Genomic DNA, 26,941 nt, shown 5'->3' with positions numbered 1-26,941 from the left:
TCAGCTGCGCTGACGGCACGCACCATACATGCTGCTGCTGGACATTAAACATCGTTGAGCCGCTCTTGACAGTCTCGGTCGCACGGTCTCGTGTTGTTTCCACCAGCGCAGCAATCTTTTTTCATCACTAATTGATGGATGTCCAAAATATAAAAATAAGGAGAAGCCTAAAACAGGTCCGAGGCCCGGCCCGCGTCTGAACTATGACGTTAAAATTGTCCCGAAGCCCGGCCCGAGGGGCGTAAAAAAGTCGGGGCCCTTCCGGCCTGGGCTGACATGCAGGGTTCTAGCTCTGATCTAGCACACAGAAAACGATTTGACTGAAAATGTATCAGAAGAGATGAAAGAAAGATAGTGCTCATCTGCACAATTCGGAAAAAGAGGCGGCTTTTCTGCATTAGGTATGTTTTTTTCTTTCTTTCTTTTTTTTACTCTTTGTACAGCAGTTATTGTTCATTCTAAATAAGTTTATGTAGAATATTTACTCTTTGTACAGCAGTTATTGTTCATTCTAAATAAGTTTATGTAGAATATGTGTTACATAAATACATGAAATGTAGAACATATAAAAAAGTGCTCGTGGCTCATCTGTCAGTGGGTGCAAAAAAGTGAAACTCCGCCTATGATTGTGCTGTTACTCCTTTCGAGCCGAAGTTCACAAAATTGGGTGTTATTTATGGGGAGTAGAATTATTTATTTATTTCAATGAATGTAATCGATTAGATATCATAATATTTAGGCTATAATATTATAAATCAGGTTGGTTTGTATTGCTGACCTAATATGTAAATGATATGCGTGCGGCCCGGTGGAAAAAAAGGTTGAGAACCACTGCACTAAAGACTCGAGAGCTCCTCTAAATTTCAGAAGTGAAATTCAGAATTTATGACCCCCCTCCCCTTTATTTATTGCCTTTCAAGTACTTGACTTGATGTACACCTTGTAAAGTTGAGATCTCTTCTAAAGCATTACAGGAGACAAATATGAGACCCCCAGATTATTTAGCTAAAGAGAAAAATCTAAGCACAGTGTGTGATGTTGTTGACATCACTATAACTAAACTTTTGAGGAGACAAATGTGAGCAATCCAGAGTCTCTAGCTAAGGAGAAATATCTGAACACAGTGTGTAAAGTTGTTGAGATCTCTTCTAAAGCTTTAAAGAAGACCATTGTGAGAGTGATGGAGTTTTTGTCTCAGGAGACAAGTTTGAGAAGCAGGAGACTCAAGCAAAAATCTCCATTCGATCTTAAAGTAACCTAATTTTTGTCTAGGAGAAATATTTGAGATGTTAGAGATCTCACTTTTGATTTTTCTTTCCTATGGGGCACTGTCTTTTTTTTTTTTTTTTTTAGGTTTTGAATGCAGGGACGCTGTTCCTCTCAGAGAAACAATGACTATCCTGAGATTACATCATCCCCAGTGGATTTCCTGAATCGACTAAATGTGGATCTGCAAGGGAAGTTAAAGATGCAGCCGAAAAAGGAGAAACATCTGAGACACTGTCGAGACTAAAATGAGAAATACATGAGAATCACAACTAAGTTTCCTGAGGTTAGAAAGAGCAACTACTGAGCAATAAAATATTCCTATATTGGAGTCTTGATAGAGATTACAGCAAGACAATAAAGAGATATTCTATGTTTCTTCAACCACATTCTCTGTTTTGACTATTTTTTTTCTCAAATATTTCTCATGTCTCATTTGTGTCTACTTCCATTTCTCCTAAGGAATTTTAGGAGAAACATCTGAAATGCTGTTGATACTAAAATGAGAGATATATGAGAATCTCATCCAAGTCTCCTGAGCTTTAGCCCTCAGCTGCATTTGATGTCTCAGTGACTTCTCAACTCAACTACATGCGTCAATCAAAGGATGACAGCAGCCCAGGCGGGAACCGAGATTGACAGAGGGGTGAGCAGTATCATAGGTACACTTCACCGAACATCAACGGTCAGGAAAAAAAAATGGTAGCTGGAGATTAGGGCCAATCTTCAGTTCAACTGTCAGTGGCCCTTAGCAACAACACAGTGACATCTGTGGACTACACAGCCTGGACACCATACATAAAAGGACTCATCGAGGACCAAGAAGTCAGTGTTTTCCTTGACATTGGTGCTGGTTTGTCGCTCATTAGTGAAGCCCTACGTCAGCGCATCCCTGCACTGAAACATTGCCCCTTACTGAAAAGGTTCCAGGTGGCACACACACTGATTGGACAACATAAGACATTTTAGGCTCATTACCTCTCACATTACGTCTTGGGTGGAAATTAACGTTCTTAGAATTGACAAGACAGTTGACCCTGAGAGGTCAGCTAAATATCTACAGCGGATCTAAAATATGAATAGTTAATTATAACTAGTTATGGTTAGTTATTCATATTTCACATGAGCTGATTCGTTACACTGCCCTTGACAGAGATTGTTGTTCCTGCCTCAGTAGCATGTGCCTCAGAAACAAGTCAGCTCCATGGTTTTCAAGGTATTCTAGAACCGAATGTGACAGTTGACAAATATTTAGCTGTTGCTCATACAGTAGCTTCTATAATTTTTTAATGGGCTCACTGTACTGTAGTTCATCTACTTAATCCTACACACCAAGACATTGAGCTGCCCAAACATACCCATTTAGCTCAATTATACACTGTGCGTACCATGCCTTCTGATTTCTATAGGCCTGTGGATAGTCTTGTGGCTCAGGTAACCCCTTCATGCCAAATACCTGATGTTCACATGGGTACTGATAATCGTACTCCCAATGAGGTAGAAGTAGTTAACTCCCTCCTATGAGAGAACTGTAATGACTTTAGCACTACCCCTACCGATCTAGGTAGAACTGATTTAATTAAGTATAGCATACACACATCCTCTACGTCCCCTGTGCGTCAGAGAGCATACTGCACATCTCCTGTCCTACTAAAGGAAATCCATAACCAAGAACACAAACTTCTTGATGCTGACTTAATTGAGCCTAGTCATAGCCCATGGGCCTCGCCAGTGATACTTGTCCGTAAGAAGGATGGATCTTACAGATTTTGTATCGATTATAGACATTTGAACTTGATTACTATCAAAGATGCACACCCACTTCCACGTGTGGATTACAGTTTGGACGCCCTTTCTGGAGCCACCTTGTTGAGCACTCTAGATTTGTCAAGTGGCTACTGGCAGATTCAAATGGATGATGCTAGCAAGGAGAAAACTGCCTTTACTACAGGTGATTCCCTCTATCATTTTAAGGTCATGCCAATGGGCCTTATTAATGCCCCCCCCCCCAACTTTTCCATTGGTCCAAGACTCTAGTATATTTTGATGACATAATAGTCTTCAGTAAGACCTTTAAAGACTACATTCATGATCTCTCTCTGAAGTGTTTGGTAGATTAAGGCAAGCTGGCCTCAAACTCTATCCTCAAATCTGAGTGACTGAGAAAGTGTTGAACTAGCCTGGTCCAACTACACCTACAGAGGTTAGAGCTTTTGTGGGCCAGTGTTCTTATTATCGCTGTTCTATCAAAGACTTTGCGGAAAAGGCAGCCCCTTTACACAGCCTGACGAAGAAACATGCCAAATTCGCATGGAGTGAGAAATGGCACTTTTCAGTATTTTCGACATGCTACGGATGCATGCTACGGATGCATCTCACCATGAAATTGGCTCTGTTGTTGTGCAAAAACAAACAGGGTGTTGAAAAGGTGGTAGCCTATGCCAGTCATGTGCTAAGTGCAACAGGGCCACCTCTGGTCCACCTTTGACAGAGAATGGTAGGCTATTGTTTGGTCCGTTAGACATTTTTCACACTCCTTGCAAGGGTGCCCTTTTGTGATTGTTACAGATCATCACCCCTTGTTAGGTTTAAAGAAAATGCCTATCAATCGAGATCCAACAGGACGTAGGGCATGTTGGGCATTGGAGCTTGATGTGTACAATTGGGTCATCAATCACAGGAATGGTGCAAGGCACACAAATGCAGACTCACTATCTAGACGCCCAACTCAAAGTGATACCACTCCTCAGCCTACGTTATCCCTCAATGCCAGGCAAGCCAGAAAATCCTTTAGTCACAGCCCCTCTTACTGCTCATTCTGTCATAGACCTTTCTCAGACTTTGGCAGTCAATATTGCACAGTTTTAAAAAGACGATGTCACACTGAGGACAGTGAGTGAGTGTTTGGAAGACGGAAGGAGACCTCCAGCTTGGGTTCTAAAGAAAGGTTCAGCAGAGCTCAAAGTGTACTGGAGACAATTTAATAGACTGCATTTGCAGGATGGGAAAATCTACCGTTTTGCCTGTAACAAACCAAAAGAGTCACCTACTCTTCATGTAGTCATTCCCAGCAAAGCTGTTCCCCAGGTGTAACAGTTTTTACATGGACATTCCATTGTAGGTCACCTTGGTCATAAAAAGGCACTTGCAAGAGCCAGAGAGCATTTCTACTGGCCATACATGGCTAGAGACAAAGAACAACTGCCAATAGTGTGTCCCATGCCAGTCTAGATCTATGCCAGTCCCACATCATGTAGCTCCCCTGCAGACTATTCATGCCAGTTGTCCTTTTGAAAAGGTGGCAGTTGACATTACCGAGCTTCCTGTGTCACCATGAGGCCATAAATATGTCCTTGTTCTCCAAGACTATTTTACCAAGTATGTGAATTTGCACCCTATGAGAGACCAAAGAGCTGTAACGGTTGCACAATGTATTTTTGAACAGTATGTCACAGAGCATAGTGTTCCTGAATGCCTTCATACAGATCAAGGCCATCAGTTTGAGGCAGATTTAATCAAGGAGTTGTGTTCCAAGCTGGGTGTCACCAATACTAGGACTTATCCTTATCATCCTGAGGGAGATGGTTTAATCGAAAGATTCAATCCCACACTGAAAGATCAGTTAAGTAAATGTCTGTATCAGCATCCTTTCCCACATTTTGATGGGAATCGCGAGGTCACCCAGAGCAGCTAAGAAAAAGTTCAGAAATAGTGTAAAAGATGCCAACATTTGCAGCAATTTTGCCTCATTGCCAATTTATTATATTTGCAGATTTCAAGATGAAGCTAGACATTGGGGTCCCGATCTAAACCCACCATCTCTTAAGTGGAAGAATGTAATTGTATCTAGAAAATGCTTTAGACCACAACAACTACAATCTCAAAACTCTGGCCATTTGATTATACCTAGAATATCAAAATCAAAACTATGGAACAATCTATCTAGCATTGCTCAGGAGGCAGACACAATCTGTCAATTTAAATCTCTCTAACCTTGCAAAAACATAACACACTATCACATTTCTATAATTCAAATCCTTTGAAGGATTATTAGGCTGTATTAATTAGGTCAACCGGAACACTTCCTATAACACCCAATGTACTTGCTACATTGTAAGAAGAATGGCATCTATGCTAACTTTAGTCTCTTTCATTCTTATTACAAGCTCAACGTAGCCACCCAGATCCAGTCCATATCCAGATCAGATGGTCACTGCAGTTATCTGGATCCATTCTGTATCTAGGCTAGATCGTGGATTAGCACCTAGAGGCAATCTCTATAGCCCTGAATGTCAGAGAAGACCATGTCAACTAGACAAGCCCTAGGGACAGATCCCCAGCGAAGACCTTGTCAGCTATCGGCACAAGACCATGAGAACCAGACGAGTCCTCTGCTCAATATATCTTGTGTTGCAGCCAGGAATTAAATACACCATGCTGGTTTCATCTGGCCAGAGGAGAACTGGCCCCCCGACTGAGCCTGGTGTCTCCCAAGGTATTTTCTCCATTTCTGTCACCAATGGAGTTTTGGTTGCTTGCCACTGTCGCCTTTGGCTTGCTTGGTTGGGGACACAATTTCTGACAATATTGTTGACTTGATTGCACAGACATTATTGGAAGAGAACTGAACTGAGCTGTACAATGACATCTGTGAATCAACAATGAAAAAATGATTCTATTGTTCTCTTGTATTATCAACACACCTTTTTCTTGTTTAACACTGTAAATCTACTTTGACACAATCTGTATTGTATAAAACGCTATATAAATAATGGTGACTTGACTTGACATCAGTTCTGAAGTTGTATTTAATTTGGTCCCCCAGGTGTTACAGTTTTTACATGGACATTCCACTGTAGGTCACCTTGGTCATAAAAAGACACTTGCAAGAGCTAGAGAGCATTTCTACTGGCCATACATGACTAGAGACATAGAGAACTACTGTCAACAGTGTGTCCCATGTCAGTCAAGATCTATGCCAGTCCCACATCGTGTAGCTCCCCTGCAGACTATTCATGCCAGTCGTCCTTTTGAAAAGGTGGCAGCTGACATTACCGAGCTCCCTGTGTCACCATCAGGCCATAAATATGTCCTCGTTCTCCAAGACTATTTCACAAAGTATGTGAATTTGTACCCTATGAAAGACCAAAGAGCTGTAACGGTTGCACAATGTATTTTTGAACAGTATGTTGCAGAGCATAGTGTTGCTGAATGCCTTCATACAGATCAAGGCCATCAGTTTGAGGCAGATTTAATCAAGGAGTTGTGTTCCAAGCTGGGTGTCACCAATACTAGGACTTATCCTTATCATCCTGAGGGAGATGGTTTAATCGAAAGATTCAATCCCACACTGAAAGATCAGTTAAGTAAATGTCTGTATCAGCATCCTTTCCCACATTTTGATGGGAATCGCGAGGTCACCCAGAGCAGCTAAGAAAAAGTTCAGAAATAGTGTAAAAGATGCCAACATTTGCAGCAATTTTGCCTCATTGCCAATTTATTATATTTGCAGATTTCAAGATGAAGCTAGACATTGGGGTCCCGATCTAAACCCACCATCTCTTAAGTGGAAGAATGTAATTGTATCTAGAAAATGCTTTAGACCACAACAACTACAATCTCAAAACTCTGGCCATTTGATTATACCTAGAATATCAAAATCAAAACTATGGAACAATCTATCTAGCATTGCTCAGGAGGCAGACACAATCTGTCAATTTAAATCTCTCTAACCTTGCAAAAACATAACACACTATCACATTTCTATAATTCAAATCCTTTGAAGGATTATTAGGCTGTATTAATTAGGTCAACCGGAACACTTCCTATAACACCCAATGTACTTGCTACATTGTAAGAAGAATGGCATCTATGCTAACTTTAGTCTCTTTCATTCTTATTACAAGCTCAACGTAGCCACCCAGATCCAGTCCATATCCAGATCAGATGGTCACTGCAGTTATCTGGATCCATTCTGTATCTAGGCTAGATCGTGGATTAGCACCTAGAGGCAATCTCTATAGCCCTGAATGTCAGAGAAGACCATGTCAACTAGACAAGCCCTAGGGACAGATCCCCAGCGAAGACCTTGTCAGCTATCGGCACAAGACCATGAGAACCAGACGAGTCCTCTGCTCAATATATCTTGTGTTGCAGCCAGGAATTAAATACACCATGCTGGTTTCATCTGGCCAGAGGAGAACTGGCCCCCCGACTGAGCCTGGTGTCTCCCAAGGTATTTTCTCCATTTCTGTCACCAATGGAGTTTTGGTTGCTTGCCACTGTCGCCTTTGGCTTGCTTGGTTGGGGACACAATTTCTGACAATATTGTTGACTTGATTGCACAGACATTATTGGAAGAGAACTGAACTGAGCTGTACAATGACATCTGTGAATCAACAATGAAAAAATGATTCTATTGTTCTCTTGTATTATCAACACACCTTTTTCTTGTTTAACACTGTAAATCTACTTTGACACAATCTGTATTGTATAAAACGCTATATAAATAATGGTGACTTGACTTGACATCAGTTCTGAAGTTGTATTTAATTTGCTATATGAATTCAAGATTCCCCGGAGCCTGGAAAAATTTATCACATTAATGCACATTGAAAACATGCTTGTTCATGTTTTCACAACAATAGAGTAGTTGAAAAAGTAAGTAAATAAATAAATAAGTAAATAAATTCATTTTAAAAGGTGGCATGAAAAGAATAATTACAGGTCTATCTTGGCTACTAGCAGACATGCAGTATCCAGAGCAACTTACAGGAAACTCAGGACAAAGTGTTGGAGTGACTTGTTCAGTAGTGATGAATGAGGGGAATTGTATTTACTCTTTTAATTTATGAGCTATCATTTATTAAAACAAAATTCTGACCTCGTTTTAGCATGCCAAATCTTTAATCATTTGGCTACCGCAATCCTAACACTTTATGCCAGTGTGCAAAATCCTTATCTTAATCTTATCTTTCTTACTTTGAAGTACATTGGCTCCACTTTGTATTTGAGTGCATGTGCTTTTCCCACTAGCCCCAGAACAGATGAAACCTTCTCTGGGTCATGAAGGTTCTCGACAACTGTGTTGATGGCGTTCATGATACGGCGGGCATGTTTTCTCAACTGAGAGCTCTTCTCCATCTCCTCTGGATCTTCCATGTCCTGGAACTGACTGAAGTACTGCTTTGCTGAGGGGAAGTTCACAAAGAATCTGAGGAACACAAAAAAAGAAAACAGCTAATATTGCAACCAGAATTTAGTGAACATTTCAGTGGAGTTTTCTTATCTAGCAGTATTAGAAACTGTGGCTTACATACTTTTCATAAAAGACTAAATGCATTATAATTGCTTTAATATTGTGCCTGTAAAAGGGCTAGTGTTTACTGATACACTATCCTAGCTCTCCTAAATCTCTCCCTAATTTGATGAGGCACACCCACAAACATAGCATCCTGCTCTGACCAATCAGCATCCAGAAATCAGCACACAAGCCATTCCCGACACTCACAGAGACTGTAGGCAAGATCATCGGGATGTGGAGACAGATGCAAAAGATTTCAGCAGCAACTTCGATGTGGTGTTGCACACACACACACACACATTGTGTTTCAATGTTTTATGGGGACATTCCATAGGCATAATCGTTTTTCTATTGTACAAACTGTATTTTCTGTCGCCCTACCCGAACCCTACACCTAAACTTAACACTCCCAGGAAACTTTCAGCATCTTTAGATTTTCAAAAAACGTAATTCTGTAGGATGTATAAGCTTGTTTTCCCATGGGGACCTCAATGTATGTCCTCAAGGTGACACGAGTCCCCATGAGTCAGTATGTATTCAGGTTTCAGTCCCCACTGGGATAGAAAAACACGCGCGGACACACACACACACACACACATCAATACACCTACAAACTAAGTTAGTTGAGTGTGAATGGTACAATATTAGAGTTATTCCCAGAAATTGACAGGTTTCTTGCAGTCTCCAACTGGACATCCTTTGGTGGGTCAATGCCATGAGCTAGCAAATTATTTAAAATTTGTTACAAATGTATGGAAGATTCCACACCATGCAGAGAATGAGGCAACTGTGCAACTCAGGATTAGACATTTTAAGGAGGGAGAATAAGGATATTAGCAAAGCTCATGACAACCTGCTCTGTACTCTGCAGATGTTACAACATGAAAGGGTGCTTAGGACAGGATCTTTCTCAGCTAAAACAACAAGTGAAGCAGCTAAAAATTCAGTTAGAGCAGCAACATCCAGCTGCAAGCACAATCTGATTAAATGAGCTTCAGGCCTATACCAGCTCCATATCTAATGTCCCATAGGGTGCAACAGACTGAAGACAACTAATTAAGCCCTCTGCACCACCCAACCCCAGTAGCTCCTGTCAGTATTGTTGGAACACAGTTCTACTACTACTTTATGCCACAGTGATCTCATAGATCAGAGGTGCCCTAACAGAGTCTGTAAACTCTCTGTATTGTGTCCCCTATGACTCTGCCAGGCACTACCAAATGTAGCAGTACTCGCTGACATAATTCATTAATAGAGGGAGTGTCTTTTTAATTACACTCATTTGGTAGCATATAAAAGGGGCCGTAGTGTCCCTATGTGTGTGCGTCTTTTCTGTGTCAGCAAGAGAGTCACCTTACTTCCGGCGGGGCGTGTGAACTTTTGCGAGGGTGGACTGAGGAGATTTTCGGAACGCCTTCAGCCATGGCTGCTTCCATGGAGATGCATTTAATATGCAACAGTTGCCATGCCATGTGAATCGCAATACAGGTGTGGGCCAACGTGTACAGGATGTTGCAGTGGGCTTTGGGTCTTGCCTAAACCTTTGTGGAAGCCTGTCTGCTGGCTGTTCCGGTTTTCTGCATTCGTTTCGCTATAGAGATACATTATCATACCTTGTCACCGTGATTATTATCCTGTTTCAGGGAATCGAGGGAGACTGGATTGTACAACTCGGAGGTTGGATTGGACCGGCAGATCAGCGTTATTAGTTGTTGCAGCTTCTGTGTAGTCGCACAGTGCCTGTGTTTCTCTAACTGTTTACATTTACAGCGTTTAACACCCGCTGGATCAGCAGGCCGGAACCGTAGCTCAGGTCTTGGTGTAGGAGTGTTTTTTTTAAATATGGGGTCCCTGGGCGGATTCATTCCGACCAGGGCCGCAGCTTTGAGTCTAACCTGATTCAGCAGCTGTGCAGTCTCTACAAGGTGGGTAGGTCTCGCAGCTCTCAATACCATCCGGCTGGTAATGGCCAGTGTGAAAGGTTCAATTGAACCTTACACAATTTGATGCGAACCTTACCCAAAGAGAGAAAGAGGGACTGGGCATCTTGCCTAGCGCAGGTGCTGTTTTGCTATAATACCACTCCCCACCAGGCCACTGATGAGTCTCCCTTCTTTTTAATGTTTGGGAAAGAACCAAGGTTGCCTATAGATTTTTTGCTTGGCTAGATACAAGAGCCGGTCATGGGTCGAGTACACAGGTGGATAGTGGAGCATCAGGCACTGCTACAGGTTGCCATTGAGGGTGCTCGGGAACAGCTGCAGGTTGTGTCAAGCCGTCGTAAGGCAGGACACGATCAACGGGTGAAGGAACTACCATTGAGTGAGGGCCAGTTGGTCTACCTGTGAGACTACGGGGTCGCCACAAGATCCATGATCTGTGGAGTTCCACTGTGTATCAGGTAGTTAAAGCCCCGCTGACTGGCAGTTCAGTGTATACAGTAGCCCCGGTAAGTGACCGGAGTCAGGTTCGGCATGTCCATCGTTCTGCATTAAAGCCTCGAGCCCAAGGGGAAGTAGCATCGCCTGATCTCCCCGACAGTATGGTTGAGTCGCTGATACCCTTGGAGGCCGAGGGAGAATTGGAAGATGGGGATCTGGCCAATGTGGAGTCTGAGGCTCCATCTATGGGTTGCGAAGGGATCGCTGTAAATATGCCTCCATCGGGGGCAGTACTTGTTACTGCTCCTCTTGCGGACGATTCTGCGGTAGTACCTACAGTAGAGGCCAGCGCAGGTTTATTGCCTGGGTTAAGGTCCTCTTCCCTGGAACTGTCTAATTCTTCTGTGGTGGTCCCACGCCGAACAGGGCGAGTAGGGGCAGGTCAACATTCCAATGTGCATCACCTACCACGAACTATGGGGACCAGGGATGTAAGAGTGCCGGACTCTCCGGCGTGTGGGGCTAACGCCGTTATGGCTTTGTTTAGGCCGTGGAATTAGGGTCTTGTGTGGTAAGACTCTGTAGATGTTTCTACAGTCTGCAAATTGGTTGTTGTGGTGTCCGGATGCAGTGCCTTGATCGGATGGGCAGAACTGGCCTGGCAAACTCTTTTATTTGTTAAAATTGTTGTGTAATGTGTTTGGTTAAGGTGTTTTTTTAAGACCATTAAGTGTTTGTTTGGTTTAATTTTTTTTCTTTGTTTTTTTTTCAGAATTGTGGTGGCCAATTTCAGAGGATTGGTGTTTTCCTGTGTTGTGGTGGTGGGTTTTTGGCCTGAATGCGGTGCTCACAGTGAGGTGTGGCGTGGTGTGGTGTGTGTGTGCACGTATGATGGTTGTCTCCATCCTGCTTAGAGGTGTCAGCCCCAATTCTGAAGTGGTAATGTTTATGTGTTGCTAGTGTGACTCTTTCTTTTGCTTTGTTTTTATTTTTGTTGTTTGGTAGGTTAAAGTTGGATTCTTATTGTTGTGGTGTCCGGATGCAGTGCCTTGATCGGATGGGCAGAACTGGCCTGGCAAACTCTTTTATTTGTTAAAATTGTTGTGTAATGTGTTTGGTTAAGGTGTTTTTTTTAAGACCATTAAGTGTTTGTTTGGTTTAATTTTTTTTCTTTGTTTTTTTTTCAGAATTGTGGTGGCCAATTTCAGAGGATTGGCGTTTTCCTGTGTTGTGGTGGTGGGTTTTTGGCCTGAATGCGGTGCTCACAGTGAGGTGTGGCGTGGTGTGGTGTGTGTGTGCACGTATGATGGTTGTCTCCATCCTGCTTAGAGGTGCCAGCCCCAATTCTGAAGTGGTAATGTTTATGCGTTGCTAGTGTGACTCTTTCTTTTGCTTTGTTTTTATTTTTGTTGTTTGGTAGGTTAAAGTTGGATTTTTATTGTTTCAAATAAAGTGTTAATTTATTTTACTCAACCCACGTCTGATACCTGACTCAGCCGTAACGAACCTGTGAGCCTTGCTCTAATGTGAAGGGCTTTCCCCTTTTTTTTAAATAAATATGTAAAAACGGTAACACTTTAGAATAGGGAACACATTCACTATTAACTAAGAGTTTTCCCTGAACAAACTCCTAATTTGTTAATAGTGAGGTAGTTGTTAAGTTTAGGTATGGTGTAGATTAAGGTATCGAAAATACGGTCATGCAGAATAATGCATTAATATGTGCTTTATAAGTAGTAATAAACAGCCAATATGCATGTTAATAAGCAACTAAATAGCGAGAATTGATCCTTCAAATAAAGTTACCGTAAAAACAATACACAAGACAAAACTACAGTTGACAGTATATTGTATGTACAGATGTGCTATATACATACTGTATATAAATTATATAAAGTATATAAATCTGAAAAGCCAAGCTACTGACCTCTTTAAACGGATCTAAGAGGAGAAATATTGGATAAAGTGTGTCATAACATTCATATCCCCTTTTAATTGTACAGTATTGACAAAGACACCTTTTACCTCCGGATCATCTTGTGAACATTCTCCCAGGTCAGTAGGATTGACTGGCCACTCCTTTTCAGGCAAAAGAAGAAACTGTGGTCCAAACACCCAACTCTTGTTTCTTCAAAAATGATTCCACTCTCAGCCCTCTGGAAGCCATATCTGCTGGATTTACTGCAGTGCTCACGTACCTCCATTGTGATGATCGAGACACCTTAAGAATTTCTGAAATTCTGTTGGCAACGAAAATTCGATACCTAGAAACTTTGTTTTTGATATATTTCAGTACAGAGGTACTGTCGGTCCAGAAAACAGAGTCTTGAAGGCACATACAGAGTTATTTTCTCCACAATGAATCCATTCGGCTTGCCAACGTTGCAGCAGTAAGTTCCATTCGAGGAATAGACACCGACTTCAAGGGAGCTACTCTGGCTTTCCCCATTATGAAAGCAACATGCACTTGTGAGTTAACATCATGCAAAAGCAGATAAGTAACTACTCCATATCTATATTTGCTTGCGTCGGAAAAGTGGTGCAACTGTGCTATATTTACCTCTCCAAAACCCATAGGTTTGAAACATCTATCGATCTTAAAGCTTTCTAACTCACGTAATCCATCCAACCAGTTGATCCACTCCTGAGCATTTGAAGCAGGAATAATATCATCCCAGCCAAGTTTCTTCCTGCACAGATCTTGTAAGATCCTTTTTGCACATAAAGTCACTTCAATATCTGCCATGATCAGAATTAGTTCCTTCCTAAATCTGGTTATCACTCCAATCAATGAACTGGTGAGATCTGGACCCTGTAATAACTGGGTATTCAAAGACTTCCCATGGAACGTAGCTCCACAATCAAAAACAACCTGGAGCTTTCTTTTGCGGGGGTGGTAAACACTGTGATGGGGTATATACACCATACTTTACCGTCGCTACGTCCCAAGTCTTCAGCTGGCACTCTCTCTGCATAACCTTTAGAGATAAGATCTTTCATGAAAACAGAATATTCAGAATGAAATTAAACATCCCTTTTCAATCTTTTCTTTAGATTCAGAGCACGCTGTTCTGCGATTATCTTGTTGTCTGGCATACGGACATCTTTCTTCCTCAAAGGCAAGCCAATATAATAATGACCATCTACCAGCTTTAATGAGTCTGTTACCATCTCCATAAACTTGTGATCTTCTCTGTTACATTCAGGAAAATCAACTTTAAATTGTTGTTGCCAAAGCTCTCCCAAGTTTGAAACTGAAATCCTGTTAACTGTAACATCAGGGAACTTAGAAGCAGACTGGTCACCACCATCTCCTCTAAGTGGGCCATTTACAGTCGATCCTAACCTTGTTTTAATTGCATAGGGTCCGTTATTGACACTACGGACCACTTCACTCCACTCCATAACCCTTGGGGCATTTATTCCTATAAGCAATTCAATATCAGAGTCAATTTCAGGTAGATTCACGACTGGTCGCCAAAATGCTTTTGTAGTAAAGCTTTTGCCCTTAAATACCCATGATCGGCTGGCATATGTTGGCAACTCTTTATAATCTCTCTTGGATGACCCCTGGTGTACTGTTCAAGAAAGTATAAGCGATCACTTGGGCTTTCAGTTTTACTCTCCACAGCACTTTCAAAGGATTTAATAAAAGAATGGTATTGCAGAGGGTTTCCGTCAAACACCTGAATTTTCCTTTTAGGCAAAGATGACAGACACTGTTGTTGAATCAGTAAAGATGTAATTTCATTTTGTTTATCCATAATATGGAGAATTTGATCAGTATTTCCTGAACCAGCACTAGAGCCACTTCCATACGGGGCACTTATGTTCACATTACCACGCTGACTTATTTGACTTGGGTTTGAAATTGTCTGGGAATAAATGGTTTGGGAAATGTTCTTCTTGTTTGCCTTTGCACCTGTATTGCCGTAATCCTTAGAAGAAACCATTTGTTGAGCTTCAGTTCTGGGAGTAAATGCTTTAGCGTCAGCATTAAGGGTCTTGGTTATCTGTTGTCCTTTATCAACATAAGAATTCATTCCATCAGAATGATGCGTCACTTCACTTTTAACAAAATGCCTGCTAGAGTCCTTAAGCACTTTCACTTTTGCCATAGTTGTAGCAATTTCCATTCGCAACCCAAACTCCTCCTTCTGTTTTCTTAGGTTTTGTTCTTTTTCTTCAATTGCATATTTTTCCTTCATTAGATTTTGACGTACCAACAAAGCTGCTATATCGGCCTCTGCCTTAATGCGTGCTGAAGAGGTTGATGATGTTGTTGAACGTCTTAAGGTGGAGCTTCGTTTACTTCCAACATTAGAAATGCTGTCACTTGGATTTATATCATCTTGGTTATGTATGGAAATTTTGGACATATTCTGGTCTCCCAAACCCTCTACAGGACACTCGGCTGATTCCGACTGTTGATCTTGAGCATTATCACTTGAGCTTTCAATTGCATTTATCCACTGCTTTGTGTCTTTTATAAAGGTGTCACTGTGCTTGTATACACTCGAGAACCACTCATTCTGTTTGGTTTGCTCCTCACTGGGTAATAATGGATCAAAGAATCGTGAAGTTTGATTCTCTTCAAAAACTTGCATCAAGCCTTCAAGTTCAGACCGCACAGATGAAACAATTTGCTTGCATGAGTTCTTTGATGGCTGGTATAGAACAACTTTATGCTAAGTATCTATCATTTTGACGATAGTGGTCCTGACAGAAATTGTATTCACATTTCTTTTTCGTTCTTTCTGAAGTTGCTCAATCTTATTAGCCATGGCTTTTGCGGTAAGCTGAACTTTTCTTTTACATTTGTCCTGTTCAGGTTCAAGTTCACTCATGATTGCAGCATTCGCATCTCAGCGCATCTAAATTCAAAACACAAGCGCTACTCAAAACACGCGAGCTCAAACCAAAACAAGCAAACACGTTTCCTGACAAAGCACATCATCAAAGACGCTCCTCAACAGATTCACAAAAAGCCCAAACGACAGCTTAAAAATACCAACAGCGCTACGTCAACAGCAAACAAACAGAAACCACCAGCCATTTCAAATCATTCGTAAACACAAGCAAAGAAATTACCACCAAGGTCGTACCGGTTTGATGTCAGCGAACATTCTCCAAAATCATCGATCATGTCGTTCTGAAACCAATCATGCCTTGCATCAAGCCTTCAAGTTCAGACCGCACAGCCCCATATCATTAGAACGAGCGAGAGTAGGTCCATCCTCAGCCAAATCAAATCTGCTCTTGCTTCCAGTCGTCGAAGCGTGCGGGCCTCCTTCCAGAGCGACTCATTCATCCTCGAACAAAAACATTATTTTTTTTGTTGACTAAAATGTAGCGGCCAAAAAACTAACTAAAGCCGCAGGAGCTGAGTGAGGGAATAACTTGTGACACGTCAATCATCCTTTACATTTGCGTCTTGAGATTCATTTGTCCACCGACAACTTGTTCATTGAGGCATGCATTTCTTGAAGGATCGGCAGATTATCCATGCAAAAGTTTGAATATTCGGTCAACAAAAAAATGCGTGCTCCCGCACTCACCCCCTTCTTTCCCTGACAACCCCCACTCACAACAGGTGTTTTAACTCTCAAATAATTAATGACACTCCCACATTTTCCCACAGTCACATGACATCACATATGAAAATTTACATGGCTCCTATAACACTTATAGTCAGTTTATCTGTTGGTTGACCATCAAAATAAAGTGTTAGCAAATATTTACAGTAGCAGACATACTAATACTCTAATAACCGCTAGTTGATATGTAGTTGCAGAGTCACTTATCAACAGCTGTTTAAAGGGTACCATCAAAATAATCAAACTGATATTACAATAAAAATTATTCAAAGCAAATGTGTCATATTACACATTCATCTGATCTGATATCTGATCTTATGGCTGTTTGAGATAATTTTTTTTAATTATTATTATTATTAGTAGTAGTAGTAGTATTACTACTTATAAGTGGTCTTTGACTACTTTAAGTAAAGTAGCATAAGAAAAATGGCAAGATATGAGACTTATAATACATTATAACTATGAGAAATATAATCCATTGTAAAAGTGGATACAGCGTGTTCATTGTGTTATAAATCATCATACTCTTAAAAGATATAACCACAAATAAGTAAATATTATAATATATTAAAACTGTTCTTATGAATATTCATGAGATGATACAACATATTATATGAATATTCATGAGATGATACAACATATTATAAGGTATTTTATAATGCATTATGCATTCATTATAATGCCTTAAGAATACCCTTATAATGTATTATAAATACGGGATTCATAGAAAGTGTTACCAAACTTTTCCTATGTCTGGCTGCTTTGGTGCTCAGATGTCAACAGAGTGCAACCTAAAAATGCGCTGCAGACAGTGCAGCAACTGACTACTCATAGCCGTGGACAACATCAGTCTCGGGAGTCCAGAGAGTGCAAAGTCTGCTCCAGATGAAGCTGCATGAAACAACCTCCTTTCTGCTCAACACCAGGAATGGGATTTTTCTGGAAACCAAAACAGTAAGGGCTGAGTTTATGGTGTTGAGCAATATGCACTCCTCATTTGTGTGTCAAGAACATTGCTGAACTCAGAGCACCTAAAGAGGCAGTCTTATTGCAGCTGACAGCCACTAAAAGGAGACAGGCCAAAAACCCACAATAAGCAGAAGCTTATATTGCTGAACTTTCAAAACTGAAATGAGCAGATGGCGTTAGGAAACTGCAACAGACCTTCCTACTCCTGGCACATCCCACATAACTTGGTGCAGCACAATGGGAAAAAACTGATAGTTTTAAATTGCTTCCTCTAATATTGAGAAACAAAAAGAACAAAATCCGAATGAGCTTCTCCTCCCTGGACCAGTGTTGGGGCCATCTCTGCTTTCAGCTGCTGTCAGCAGTGACATCAAGGGAAATATTCTACCAAGTAAGATTGCTCACAGAAAACAGATTGATATGCTTCTTCTTAAGAGATCTCCAAATACAAGAACAACCTAGTGAGTTCTCCCCTTCAGCACCACATAATGCTGCGTAATTTTTGCACTACAGAAACATGCCCTCATAATAGCCTGGGGGTGATATCTGCCAATCTGTCCTGAAATTGTTCTGTGGAAAATTGCCTAGAAAGCTTCACTTCAACAGAAGAGGCAAAACCGGTTGTTGACCAGTTGTCAGGAACCTACTGGCAAATGAAGGCTGAGCCAAGGAGTGTCCAGCACTCAGTCATCTGTCCCAAAGGGCAATGTGAGACAGTGCAGAACTCTGGATTTCACAAGGTACAACAGACATATAAGAATCCACTCTGGGGCTCCTCTGGAATCATCGTACCAACACCATCTCCTAATATCGTGCAGCGGAACGTACTGAAGTTACTATGTGTAACATATATAGAATTCAGAACCTGTTTGTCACGAGAATAATGAGGATTCAAGAGCGAAGGCAGGTAAAAGCAGATAGTTTATTAGAAAAGGTAATGTAGGCAGTCTGCTGGTCCGGCCGAATCTGGCGGGTGCAGAGCTGGATTATAATTCAGGAAAAGGAATGTCTGCATATCCCTTGGATGCAGCAACAGCAGTTCAGGCAGCGGACAGGGGAAGAGATGTGAGTGCTGTCCCCAGCCGGCAGACTCGATTCCGTTCTCAGTGACAGGACCAACACACACGTACTGCAGGATGACTGGGCAGAGAACAGGAAAGAATCACCAGGCACGACTTTGACTAGACAAGACTTGACAAAATGACAGATAGCTCAGAATGCACAGACACTTGGTGTCATTCAATGGGCAGGAGAGCCAACAATAAGAAAATCACGCTAAAGAGAGAACAGGTGTGGGGCAATCAGCGTGAGTGCCGAACGCAATAGCGGACAGCTGAGCCTAAGTAGCAGTAACGAGGGGAAAGAGGGAAATGTGAGGAAGAATCAAACCCGGCTCATGACACTGTTAGGTTACCTCATTCCTTACACAATTCAAGGCAAAATCATTGTGTACAGTCGTGACCAAAAGTTTTGGCAGTGACATGAATTTTGTGTTTAGCAAAGTTTGCAGCTTAAACTGTTGTGGTGTTCTTTCACATTGTTTCTAGAAGATAGTGTAGAGTGATCAGATGCATTTTAAATAATTGCTAAAAGCTTCATTGGCCAAAAAAATGAAATTTTCACAAAAAAATAAATAAATAAATAAAATGCACAGTTTTTTTATCCTGACACCAAATTGCTTATTAGCATGCATGTTACTAAAATATTAGCCATTTCTTAGTACTAATTAAGCACATATTAATGCCTTATTCTACATTACCTTATTCCACATCCCTAATCATACTCAATACCTAAACCTTACTAACAATTAATAAGCAGCAAATTAGGAATTTATTGAGGGAAGATTCGTAGTTAATAGTGAATAAGTGTTCCCTATTCTAAAGTGTTACCAGACCAGCTAACATGAATTGACTAATCATATCAGCAGCACATGTGAAAGTGTGAATGAGTACTAGTCAGATGAAATCACTATCATACAAATAAGATTGTAAGAGCAGACTGATTGCTATAAAAGGAGGGAAGAAGCGCTTCCAGTCATTGTGTTCTTGTTAGCAATGGTTACCTCCAAAGAAACATGAGCAGCCATCATCGCTTTGCATCAAAATGGCCTCACATGCAAGGAAATTGCTACAAAGAATATTGCACCTGAAAGTACCATTTACCGGACCAAGAACTTCAAGGAGAGAGGTTTGACTGCAGTAAAGAAGTCTTCAGGACGTCCCAGAGTGTCCAGCAAGTGCCAGGACCGTCTCCCCCTGAGGAGTCAGCTACGGAATCATGTCACCACCAGTGCAGAGCTTGCTCAGGAGTGGCAGCAGGTTGGTGTGAGAGCATCTGCACGCACAGTGAGGCCAAGACTTGTGGACACCGGCCTGGCAACAAGAAGGTGAGCAAAGAAGCCACACAGCAGAAGACTGGTGCAAAGTTATTTTCTCTGATGAAGCTCCCTTCCGACTGTTTGGGACATCTGGAAAATCGATTGTTCGGAGAAGAAAAGGTGAATGCTACCATGAGTCCTGTGTTGTGCCAACAGTGAAGAATCCTGACACCATCCATGTGTGGGGTTGCTTCTCAGCCAAGGGAGTGGGCTCTCTCATAATTCTACCCCAAAACACTGCCATGAATAAAGAATGGTATCAAAACGTCCTGCAAGAGCGACTTCTTCCAGCGATCCATGAGCAATTTGGTGATGATCCGTGCATTTTCCAGCATGATGGAGCACCATGTCACAAAGCAAGAGTGATAAAGAAGTGGCTCAAAAATCATTACATTGAAATTTTGGATCTGTGGCCAGGCAACTCCCCGGATCTCAATCCCATAGAGAACCTGTGGTCAGTCCTCAAAAGGTGAGTGGACAAGCAGAAGCCCACAAATTGTGATCAACTCCGAGAACTAATAAGGCAAGAATGGATCGCCATCAGTCAGGATTTGGCCCAAAAGCTAGTATCCAGCATGCCAGAGTGTATTGCAGAGGTTATGAAGAACAAGGGTCAACACTTTAAATATTGACTCATATTTTTTTGCCAATAAAAGTCTTTAAAGCTTTTGATATGCTTATCATTGTTTTTCAGTATACCATAGAAACATGTGGAAAAATAATCTACAAATACTGAAGCAGCAAACTTTGCAAAACACTAAATTTGTCACTGCCAAAACTTTTGACCGTGACTGTAGTATGGGACAAGAAAGGGGACTAGGATGATCCACACTTGCCCATGGAATTACTACAAACCTAGACATACCTTCCACAAGTAACCCAGCTGATGACTTAACATGTGGAAGAAGTCCACAGGATCTTACTGAAGTCACTGGTGCCAGGGACCCCATTTTCCTGGAAGATCCACCGAATCTGTGGCCCAGCATAATGGTCTATGTTCATCGCATAATAATCTGGATAGATAGTGTTAAATTCAAACTAAGTTAGCTGAGTGTGAGTAGTGACAATCAAAGGGTTATTTCCAGAAAACATTTGGTGAATCAGTGCAGTGAGCTGGCAAATAACTTTAAATATTAAAGGAATACAATTATTTTATGTATTACATTTGTGTTTTAATTATATGTAGAACATTATAAATATACATTGTTAGTATTTGTAGTAGTGATAGAATGTTTAAATTCATACTACCCTCAGCAAGACACAAAAAATGTTCTAAGGCCCATGATAACCAAACCCATCACTCTTCGTTAACATTTTGCCCATGGGTAACCTTCGCAGCTGAGTAGAAATAGAATATTTATGCCTTTGAAATCCAGAGAGCACAAGCTGCATAAATTACATAGACACAAGCCAATAAACGCAAATTATGAAAAATGATAAACTGGAAGACTAGGAAGAAGTAATTAAGAGAGAGAGAGAGAGATTTTAGGCAATGAAAGGCAGTGTGGTGTATGACTGCAGTGCAGAGCTGAAGTAGCTCTGATGAGAAGGATGCCATTAAGTCACAGCAGGGAAAATGAGAGGCAGGTGCACAGACTGAGAGAGCAGAGAGTTCAAACACAACCAGAGCTTCAGCTCTGCTGGTTTAAGAGCCTCAGCACTGATAATGAACAAACCCTAATAATCAGAGTGCAAATCTGACATAAATGACTGCTGCTCTGTTTCTGTTTTCAGTTCCACAGTAGGCGTTAAAATTGTCAGCTTTGTGTCTGACAGTATCCTGTTAAACCACAAATGAATTTTTAAACTTGCTTCATGCTACTTGCTTAAACTTCACAAAACTAGATATTTAGGTGCAACATACAAAAACATTAGTACGGAATGTTCATATTTGCAACGATTGATAACTTTTAGAAAACGTTTAGCCAGTAGAGGTCTTCATTTAGCATAAAACTACTGTTTACATAGAAAGTTATTTTAAGACACTGAAACTAGGCAACGGGGATGTTCTTGTGGAATCTCAGTAACAGCATACTTATTTCAATCACTGAGGTATGGTCCTATAACTTATCCTCTGAATGTATATTTCAGTTCTATCTTCAGTAAAAACAGTTTCTTAGATTGTTTAGTGTCCATTGTGTGAAAATGAATAAGACTGATTCATTTTGTTGCGAGATGTTGGTGGTCTAAACGGGAATTGAGTTGTGAGTGGTGCTGCCCAACAAATAGAGTCATGGAACAGTAGCTAGCTCTCTAGTCCTTAATGAGGATTACGAATTATGGAATCCATATTTAAATATATATGCTGGTAACTGAAACCCTCCTATGCAGCTATATTAATGAAATACACATTCATATTACAAATAGAACCCACAAAATTGTTGAATTATGAATTACTTTTTACTTTGAGTACAGTAAGCAAACACTGTAAAAATAAATCATGCACATACAATGCACACAGGGTAAGTGTAACGGGGCTGACGAGACGTGAGACGTGTGGATCCATCTGCAAGCTTTTATTAAAGAGACGTGGTATAACAGCAGGGTCGAACAATGGCAAACAGGTATATGGCGGGCAAAAACACTCCTCCTTGGCCGGAACAGGACAGACAGAGAGTTCATAGGCGGCCTCCTTGGCCGGAACAGGACAGGAAGAGAGTTCATAGGCGGCCTCCTTGGCCGGAACAGGACAGGCAGAGAGTTCAGGACAGGCAGAGAATCTGGGTGTGACAGACAGGACATGACTCTGGATGATCAGCTGTGATGCAACGTGATTCTGGATGAATAACTGAGGTGTGACGTGACTCTGGACGAACAGTTGAGACGTGACGAGACTCTGGACGAACAGCTGAGACATGGCGAGACTCTAGAAGATCAGCTGTGACGTAACGAGGCTCTGGCAGCTCAGCTGAGACTTGACTGGACTCATGACGATCAACTGTGACTTGACTCATGAAGATCAGCTGTGACTTGACTAGACTCATGATAATAAACTGTTACTTGACCTGACTCATGATGATCAACCGTGACTTGACTAGATGCTGTTGTGTCCACCATCTTGTGAGTGTGCTCCGCTGTCGCCGCCATCTTGTGAGCGTGCTCTAGTGTGGCCACCATTTTGCGATCAGGCTCCGCTGACGCTGCCATTTTGTGAGCGTGCTCTGGTACAGCCACCACTTCAGTCACAGACATTGTGTCGCGTTCTTCCTCAGCAACACCCACAGTAAACAAAGATCCGACAGTCAACAAAGCATAATCCATGAACTGAGCGAGTGATGAATGTGGACCCTCGCGTCTAAGCTTAGCCCTAAGAGGTTGATTTATGCCATCGCAGAAAAACTCTATCAATAAACAGTCTGGTAACTCAGAATAGTGAGCGATGGCTAAAAACTCTCGGATATGGTCCTCCAAGGATCGTGGACCCTGTTTAAGGGCTAACAAAATCCCTGCTGTGTCCATACCTGGCCAATGTTCCTCAGAAAAGCTGCTGAGTCCTTGTAGGGCTGAGTATTCTGTAACGGGGCTGACGAGACGTGAGACGTGTGGATCCATCTGCAAGCTTTTATTAAAGAGACATGGTATAACAGGCAGGGTCAAACAATGGCAAACAGGTATATGGCGGGCAAAAACACAAGAATAGTCCTAGGGCTAGCGTAGGTCACCGATCGGCAGACAGAATCACAGGGGCGAGACGAGAGGGAGAAATCCAGCAAAACAGGCAAAGATCAGAAACCGCAAAAACAGGCAAGGCAAAACAAGGAAAACACGGAGACTCTGAAAGGGGTACAGGCTAAACAATACTCAGCAGAGAATGGTGGTTTGAGTGGGTGTTATATAGTGAGTGAGGTGATAAGAAACAGTTGTGTGCAATGAGTGCAATCAGTGCAGTGTGCAAATCGTGCAATGAATGATGGGATATGTAGTCCGGGTTGCTATGCAACAGTTTGTGTTGTGCGAGAGTCAATGTAAAGGAAAGGGTGACCTCTGGTGGTGAATAAACGGAAGTCCATGGACCGAATTCGTGACAGAAAGCACAAACACATTACTGTAAAAAATATAAAAACATTGTAAATGTGCAACAGTGAAATTCATTAACAACTTGAAACATGTTTAAGAAATAAAACAAATTTCAAAATTCAAAACATATTCAAAACAGGCCCATAAAGCCTTTGTCTGGACATTGTGTATACAAAACATAGTAACTGTCCATAAAACTAACAGTTCTTCAATAAAGCCTACTCATTTTTTTATTACCAGGTTCCAGGCACACAGAGATACCGCTTTGCTTGTTGTGCTTAAAGAGGATACTCTTATGCATGCAACTTCCACCAGATTAGTGGGTTTTCAGAGAGTAGGTCAGGAATGGCTTCCCTATACCTTGCCCCTTCCTCTTTTGCCATTTCAGTCACAGTGTTCTTTGATTCTGGGACTGCTGCTTTATAAGCTGGTCCAAGGAGATCCATCAGTGCAGATGTCTTTGGCTTCTTGGGTACTGTGGGGGCTTCTGCATCTCCTACATCATCACGAGGACCCAGGGAGTTTTCGTTCTACTGAACAGGCACAGTGACTTTACCACAAGCACCGTTACTTCCTTGCTGCTTAAAGATAAAACAATAAAAAATCTAATTTAAAATATATTAATAACAAATTGTCACAAAGAAAATGCCATTTGGAAGTTCTAATCAAAATGAACAAAAAAACACATTCTACACTGATACAACTTACATTCGGTGTTTTCATTTGCTCCAACCGAAGTGACGCGCATTTATTAGCTCTGCCGCACGGACCATATTTGCTACATTGTCGGTAACCAGAGCTGGTTCTTCTGGGTAATATTCCACTCAGTTAAGGCCTCATTCAACAATGCTGCAATGTTCCTTGCTGTGTGGCTGATGTGGACAGCCCGGGTTTGAGAGTCCAGTCACTGGTGATATAGTGACATGGCGCTGACTTCAATTGGCTACCGTGACCTTCCGCCGTGATCCTTTTTTGTTGTTGTTTTGTTTTGTTTTGTTTTGTTTTGTTTTGTTTTAAGTGGATCAACTTGAATGATGGCGACATCTTCAGGACGAGAGGCAAAGTACAGATAATATTCACATACTCTGAAGTAAAGCACACACATTAAGAATCGATTCAGGGATATCATTTCATTAAATTGATATAATATAAAATATTTTTTACCCAGCCCTACTGAATATGTATCAATGATCAAGTCTGTTGAAACAGGTATTGGTAACAATACTTCAAAATGCTTTATGTTTGTGTAAATGATTTGAAATTATTTGTTGTACTGAGAAAGCATGAATGCACATCCTACAAAATATTATAGTGGTGTACATTTAATGTTATTCCTTACTGTTTAGGGAAAACCATAGTCTTGGTGTGATGGATATGTTATTAACACTATTAATTACAGTATGTATTCCCCATGATTGTCCTAGTAACCAGTTTTAATTACAGTTTTAAGATCATCGCCTCTAGCTTTCTCTTAAAGTTGATGCTGATTGCAGGAGATTTTGAACCTATAAACACACATCACTGCATAGCATCACTGTGCATGTGATGTGATTTTAACTTGGTTTAACTGATGAGGATATTATGAGTCCTTCTGCTGACAACTGATGTTTTTCCTGTGAATAAATCTATTAACCTATTCCTTTTCTCAGAGTCCCACAATATACTGCTAACTTCATGTTGACCTTGATTCACTTCTCTTGATGCTCATTTATGCCACTAAGACAAACAGGACACATTATTAGCTTTATCCTTTGGTCAATACACTAAAGGGCATCCTGGATCCCATCACTGGAGATGAAAATGTGTGACAGCTCATAGCTGACCATGCGTAACCTCCGCAGCTGTCACTTCGTTCTCTTAGAAAGACATTGAGCCCAGCAGTGTGCTCAAGAGTATAACAAATGCTGCACTGTTCAGTGAGATTTAACATGGTTCATGCAAGCTGCACATTTAGCCTGAAAGATATGAGCACTGTGCTACCATGTCAGAATACAGAAAGTTGTAGCTGTTAAACCCAGTGTTTTTGCTGCCTTCCTCCTTGAGCAGTAGGCAACACTTTGCATACTTGACAACCCTTAAGTGTGCAGCTGGAGGATAACATCTTATGCTTATGCTTGTGCTTGTGTAACTCTCCCTCCTGAATCTGAATTAATTTATAAGGACGGTTATCTAAAGGCTCGTTAATATAATCCATATTAGGAATAAAATGTTTTTTTTAACCAGTGTTGAAAGGTTTTACATATCTTATTGATTAATAATCCAAATAAAGTCATTTATGGTATGGACTAGTACTAAACAATATGTCAAATGCTTCATGGTTTAATCACTTTGTTTTGCAGAGATGATGTTCATAGATTATTGTTAGACAATGTTTTGGCCTTATGTCAAGATTTTCAAACAACAGTCTATTCACGTAACAAGAAACAAAATGTTTTGTCTTTGGGACATAATCCCGTACACTGCAGCACATTAAAGACAGTATTTTGCCTTACTTAGGTTCATAAATGATGATAACGTACATAATATTAATAAGTACATTTAATATTGTGAATAAAAGTATGTGAAAACTACATGTTGTTACACAATTATGCATGAAATTTTAAAATAGCCACCAATTCAGTGATTTCAAGAAGAATTGTCTTGAGAGACTGAAGGAGTACAGCCTCAGAACAGTATGAATATTGAGAGTTAAATTAATAAAATCAGCTACATGTACATAAATGGTCATTATAAATGTATTTAATTTAAAATAGGATGTTAACATTCTCATTGTAATCTAAAATGTTTCTTGTATTATAGTTGTTAAAATGTAAACATTTAAATCTGATCTGGTGCATATGTTTGAACAGTTCATAGACTACAGTTTTTATAAAGTTAACATAGAGAAAGCTGAATGATGCATACCGAAGGTACCAAGGAAAACAATTTCTATGTGGCCAAAAGGAGAGTGAGAGACATTATAGAGTGCCAACACTGGTTACTGAAATCCCCAGATAAGACACACACACACACACACACACACACACACACA

At 40.9% G+C, this 26,941-nt stretch overlaps 1 protein-coding gene across 1 annotated transcript in view; it reads right to left on the bottom strand.

Annotated features, from left to right (window-relative positions):
- Positions 1-26,941, bottom strand: part of cygb2 (cytoglobin 2) — a 52,883-nt gene that overhangs the window by 24,592 nt on the left and 1,350 nt on the right. The window contains exon 2 of the mRNA XM_016255732.1: positions 8,248-8,479. Coding sequence (XP_016111218.1) covers positions 8,248-8,479 — 232 coding nt within the window. The remainder of the gene's footprint in view (positions 1-8,247; positions 8,480-26,941) is intronic.

This window comes from Sinocyclocheilus grahami, unplaced genomic scaffold (genome assembly GCF_001515645.1).
Source record: "Sinocyclocheilus grahami isolate Dianchi unplaced genomic scaffold, SAMN03320097.WGS_v1.1 scaffold1364.1, whole genome shotgun sequence".
In the NCBI taxonomy this organism is placed as follows: Eukaryota; Metazoa; Chordata; class Actinopteri; order Cypriniformes; family Cyprinidae; genus Sinocyclocheilus; species Sinocyclocheilus grahami.
Note: the sequence above shows the minus strand (reverse complement) of the source record. Positions and strands in the feature narration are given on the sequence as shown.